Genomic DNA, 6,000 nt, shown 5'->3' with positions numbered 1-6,000 from the left:
ATCCTAAAAGATATGCTAGGCTGCCAATGCCTTGCCAGGATCTACTGTTGACTTTTGCCAGACAGCGGAGAACAAGGAGGGAGACAATCTAAGTTCTAATGCAGAACAAAGATATGCGGAAAAGGATGCCGAGCTCAACTCTTAGGTCACAACTTGCATCAAATGTTAGGTAAGATATGTCCAAAGTGACAGGTCCTCTTTAATTACAGGTACCCCAGCTTGTAGTTGATATTTACACTTACACCTCATAACTTCACACAGAAGGAAGCTGAATAAAAGTGCAGACAACATGGATCATGTCACATACAGAATAATTAAAAAAACAAAATACATTCTTTATATACAAAGACAATCCTGACATTTGTGATTACATGAAAAAAAAGTTTAAAAAAAATATACACCACAGGCAACATTCTGCTAAAATAATAATATTTCCCGGGACGGAGCTACAAAACAAGAGTGCAATGCGGGGGGTGACATTTCATAACATCCGTCCCCTCTCAAGGGCTCGTACTCACACCTTTGCCCCCTGCTGGTGGGAGGATCATGTATATAACATGCATGCAGATCCAGAGGATTTCAGAAAAGAACGGCAGGATAATGCCACCAAGAATCTCCCGCCATGAGTTAATTGCTTTTATAGCAGAAATACTTGGCACTTTGCACTTCGTGCAAACCTAGGTACTCCGTACCAATGCAAAGATTGTACCGTTGAAGGTAAGCAAGTGACTAAGTCATCCTGTTGGGCAAATTTTTTTTCATAAATTTTTTTACAAGAAAAGCCAACAGGAACCATTTTACACTTCTGCACTTGCAAGAGTGTTTTCTAAAGCATTGTGCTGCATTCCCTATATATTTTGTATGCTTTCTGGCAAGTATTTTTCAGGTGGGTTGGCCTGTCCTGCTTATTATATTGCACCACAGTTTATATAAAGGGTACCATTTATCCCTGTGGAAATGGCACTTTTGGAGAACTCACTCAGCAGAATTTCCTAGTTACATCAAGGATAAAAAAATGGCGCAAGTTGGTCATACGCCTGGCAATTTGTCAGTGTCGAAATTGCACAGCAATTAAACATAAAATGGTGGGTTTAATAATCCGCAAAGAGATGGGATCGAAATTGCCCCAGCTGAAAAATCAGTTTGCGTTCGAAGTCAATCAAAAGCAAGGGGAAAAAAGTTGTCAATTAAGTCTCTAATAAAAAAAATGTATTAACGTGGCCATCTTATTGGTTTGCCAGTTTCAGCTTGAGTTATGGCACTCAATCAAACTTGTGGGTTGCAGATTGGTTTTCTGCCATTTCAGTTTCTGCATTTACTAAATTTGTGATTTTGGGTAGCTCAAAAATTCGTTGAAACGGACTGGAAATTGCTAAGTGTGTGGCCAGCAATACAGAGATCTCCATAGGCTTTAGGCGCAGTACAGAGACGTAAATAGAGCATACTGAGAGGGGGAAGTGTTGTAACTGGCACACTGGCCAATAAAACACCCAAACATAACTGTACATCAGCCATTTGGGTACAGGCAACAGGCTCCCTATGGGATCCGCTGCAACCCTCACTAACAGCAGGAGCGAAAAACTGCTGCAAAGCTTGTAATAGAGCCTCAAACCAAATACAAAAAGGATAAAATAGCGGTAAGGCAAGACTAATGCCCCACTCCAGGCAAGGGAAATTAAAAAAAAAAAAAAAAGCGAGTGGGAGCCCCCGCCCCATAAAATGCAAGGGTTAAATGATTGTTAAGCATAGGGGTAGAGGAATAAGCTGTAATTATTCCTCACTCCAACATGCTTACAAGTACACTGACCAAACCACCTCCTCGTTAGCTGTTGATGGCACCCTGTCATCAAGTACAATGCAGGACACATAATCTTGTATTGTAGGACAGTAAGAAGCCGTTCACAACTCAGAATGTCAGAAAGAAGTAGGGCACCAGAATCTTGCTGGAGTGAGGAGTACGGGTATTACACCCTTGAAGTGTGGGGAGGCTCCACTCGAAGGGTATTTTTTTGTTTGTACCTAAAAATGGTACAGATTTTGCCACCTATCTTTAATTATGCAATAGGGAAAATGCACTATTCAACATTTCCTCTGTACCAACGAGTCCATGCAGAAGACAGTGAAACACAGTGTGGGTCTTTGTGAATTAAAAAAAAAAAAGAAATGGGCTTTGACTGGTGAATCACAGAAACATGGATGAACGGCCAGCGAATTCAGTCCTAAAATACTAACATCCCCTTAGCGCTGCAGCCAAATGTCAAAGGGGAACCCGCGGATCTAAGCTGCAAAACAATGCCGTTTGAAACCCTCAGCATCTCACTGTGCGGTCTCCAGTACCCAGAATCTCTGAGAAGTCAGTAAGGCACCTTAGGATCATCTGTACAAGGGTCTCGCATTTTAATCGTGACCCCTAAACAAGACCGCAATGCCTGATTGCAATCACTGCATTTACGGAAAATGGGTGGGGGCAAGACGTCCCTGCATAGGGGAGAGAGAAAGAAGAGGTGAATCTCAGGGCCAAAAGGGGTTAAAACATCCATTCAGGGACCATCAGTATTTGGTTATTAAAACACGTTTTGCATTTCACAGTTGAGTAATTACAAAGTTCATATTTTTTGGCCCATATAAAAATAAGATATTGCAACTCAAAGTGCATCTTTTAAAATAAAAATAATAAAACAAGGAACCAATCCCACAAATTCCTGGGAGAAGAAGTATTTACACCATTTGGTTTAAATCTAAAGAGAAGAGCGCAATTTCATGCTATGACCATCGGAACATCATCTGAAAAGCCAGTGATCATCGGTGCATCGTCATCGTCTTCACCTGAAATAAGACAGAGTATTTTAGGTCATCATGACACTGTCAGTACCCTCCCTGGCAGCAGCGGCATTAAACAGAAGCCCACAAAATCATTAACTTTAAATAGATTACAGAAGGTGACAGCAAGGAGGGGAGAAAAAAATAAAACAGACCTCAATCACTGACATGATAGGTGTGTTTCAATGTTTTTTTTTTAAAGATGTCCCCCTAAACACTAAATGAATATGCCAGGGGAAAAAACAAAACAAAACAAAAAAAAAAGTGTAGGGGGCAGATAATATACTCCCCTTTCCTCCCACAGTGTGGGTGACATCATCTTCCTTCAGGTCAGATCACAGACAGTGTTCAGTAGCCCATACCTTGCAAGAAGATGATCCTGCACTGTGCTTCAGTCATCTCACAAGATTTGCACTGTTCAGCTGTGCCAAGCATTTGGGAAACCCAAAATGGCACGTACGCAGACACACACTTTGACAATAGTACATGTATGCCATACCCAGTCCCCACATTTGGAACACCAGTATGGTGGTGTATCGCTCCAGCACTTGTAGCCATAGTACCAAACACAAGGGAGCATAGGGGGACAGCCACATGTTCCAAAGACAAAGGCACCCACCAATACTGGCTGCAAGGCCAGAGGCCCACATTTCACCCCTTATGGTGAGCTCCAGCAAGGTCACCGGATTCTGGGCAGCCCAGAAATTGATGCTTGCAGAATCTAGTGCTAAACAGCATTATTACATGTGGTCTCTGCTCTTACATGCAGGGTTCAAGTACCTTCCCTCTTGGCCTTATGCCCCACACACACGATAAAAAAAATTGTATGAAAATGTTCGTGGAACCACTGATCAAACGATTTTCTCTTAGAAAATCATCGTTCGTATGCGAATCAACATTTTTCATGTGGTGGTATGACAGTTGTATGAAAAAAAATCTATCAAGCGCTATCACACATGAGCAGAAACATAAGATGACCCGGATGTTTATGTCCGAGGAATCTTCGTAAACACGAACAAAAAATCCAAATGTTAAAAGTAGATTGCACAATTCTGGTTTCATGATCTCATTAGGCCAGATTATATTTTATGTATCACTATTGATGTATATAGGTCATGTAATAATCTATATTATACTCATTGCTGGTCATTGTTGTGTATATCGCTGGTTCTGGCCGGAAGGGCGTGGCTACAAGGTCACATGCACACCGCATCACTTCCACTTGTACGGAAGACGTCAACACTACATATTGCCTGATGAACGATTTTTTAAAAATTGGTTAATGTGGGCCACGATTTTGACCAACGAACAAATGCCTCTCGGTCATCAGATGACCGATCAGTCGATTTTCTAATCGTGTATTCCCACCTTTAGGTGGCCAATCTGAATGAAGCCTTTGCTTTCACAGCATATTCTGCACACCGCTCCTAGGGAAGGCAAAAAAGACTAACGCCCACTGGAAAGAATCTTCACGCAGGCACATCCATCACTAGCAAAAATTGAGCCTTCACTGGAGGGGTTTTTTTGACCAGTGTCCATTCATATTTTATGACTACTTGAGTTATGTTGTCACTTTCAGGTGAAGTGCCCGGTGATGTACGACTAAGAAAAATATACTCACACGTTCATCAATCCAGCTGTGTTTTGAATTACGGTTTTCTGCTTTACACCCAATCCCACGCTGCCATCATCTTCTCTGACTTGATCAGGGGTCAGCTATCTTCCGGTTCCTGCAGCTAGCCCCCTGACAAACTGTGGCACATGTACAAGAAAGTGCCTCAATGTCACCTGGGATGAGTAATGTGGGTATCCCAGGAGGCTGTGGGCTACTACATACACCATTCTTGTCCTTGGCGCAAGTCCAGGAAATGTGGGAAGGGTTCCCCGAAAAAGACAGAAGGGGGAGGTTTGCTTTAAATTATCATCAGTAAGCACCTAAAGTCTAGAAAAGTTAGGGCTCGTTCACACTTAGCTGTTTTACCAACGCTTGCCAAATGCCCCTATAGCGTTTGGCAAGTGTTGGTCTGGCATTTGCGGAGCGTTCAACGCTCCGCAAACACCACATGCGCGGTTACTAGGCGTTTGCCGAGCGTTAAAAACGCCCCACAAACGCCTATAATGAAGTTTGAATGGTGTTACCGCTCCGCAAAGGCCCCGCAACCGCACCGCAAACGCCGGCCGGGCGTTTGCGGAGCGGCACATAGGCTAGGTCCTGACTCGACCAGAGGCATCCGTTTTGCCGCGCTGCGACGCTAACGCTCCCATTAGAACAGCACCATGTGCTGCAATGTGCAGAATTGGCAGAGGCGTTTGGGAAGCGGTAAAAACGCTTCCCAAACGCCTCTCTGCCGCCTGCATACAACACTATTGTGAACGTAGCCTTACCCATAAATTACATTTAATTGGCTTATTTTCACCTAAGAAGCAAAATAGCTTATTAACCTTTTAAACTAATGAAACTATCAGTATATTCTGCAGACATAAAACAAAAATAACTTTCACAATTTTGATTAGGGCCACCTTAAGTGGTATTGGAGTTCCCCTTACCTATATCATCCCCAGAGGAGAAGATGGCAGCCCCCAAACGTGAACTGTAGTGACTGTTAGCAAATGCTGTAAAGCTGTTCTGCAGTCGCCTGTGCCGCATATACAGTATGACAAACCCACAGCCAGTAGCCACGAGCAACAAGAACAGAACTGGGACAACTACAGCAGCGACATCCGTGGTATGGACACCGGTGGAGGGCTGGGGGTCAATACCTAACAAGAAAAAAAATGAAAAAGTGTCCTTAAATTATCCGGTTATGTGAAGTACAAAAAATGTGTCATCAATTCTTAAGAATCAAACAGTCAAAGATCTTCTACCTCAACAATGTCACTTGTCCCCCACTGACCAGAGCAATCGAAAACGGATAAATGATTGAGTTATCGGCTATATGTCCAAAACTTTACAATCACCCCTCCAAATGATTAAAATTCAGGTTTTTCCAGTGAGGGGTACTGTTAACACTATGGCATGTAAAAGACTTTAGACAATTGTGCACTTCCAACCTTGTGGTAACAGTTTGGGGAAGACCCTTTCTGTTCCAGCATGTTCCCCTGTGTACAAAGTCAGCTCAATATAGACATGGTTTGACCAGTCTGGTGTGGAGGAACTCAAGTGTCCTGCAGAGAGCCCTG

At 43.0% G+C, this 6,000-nt stretch overlaps 1 protein-coding gene across 1 annotated transcript in view; it reads right to left on the bottom strand.

Annotated features, from left to right (window-relative positions):
- Positions 1-314: 314 nt before the first annotated feature.
- Positions 315-6,000, bottom strand: part of SORL1 (sortilin related receptor 1) — a 102,802-nt gene continuing 97,116 nt past the window's right edge. Inside the window, exons 48-49 of the mRNA XM_089683814.1 lie at positions 5,368-5,580; positions 315-2,826 (exon numbers count right to left, since the gene is read on the bottom strand). Of these exons, the coding sequence (XP_089539940.1) occupies positions 2,759-2,826; positions 5,368-5,580 (281 nt within the window). The 3' untranslated portion in view covers positions 315-2,758. The remainder of the gene's footprint in view (positions 2,827-5,367; positions 5,581-6,000) is intronic.

Source organism: Staurois parvus, unplaced genomic scaffold, assembly GCF_062004578.1.
Source record: "Staurois parvus isolate SC_StPar_1 unplaced genomic scaffold, SC_StPar_1.0 ptg000322l, whole genome shotgun sequence".
Classification (NCBI taxonomy): Eukaryota; Metazoa; Chordata; class Amphibia; order Anura; family Ranidae; genus Staurois; species Staurois parvus.
This window is presented reverse-complemented; position numbering and strand designations above follow the sequence as displayed.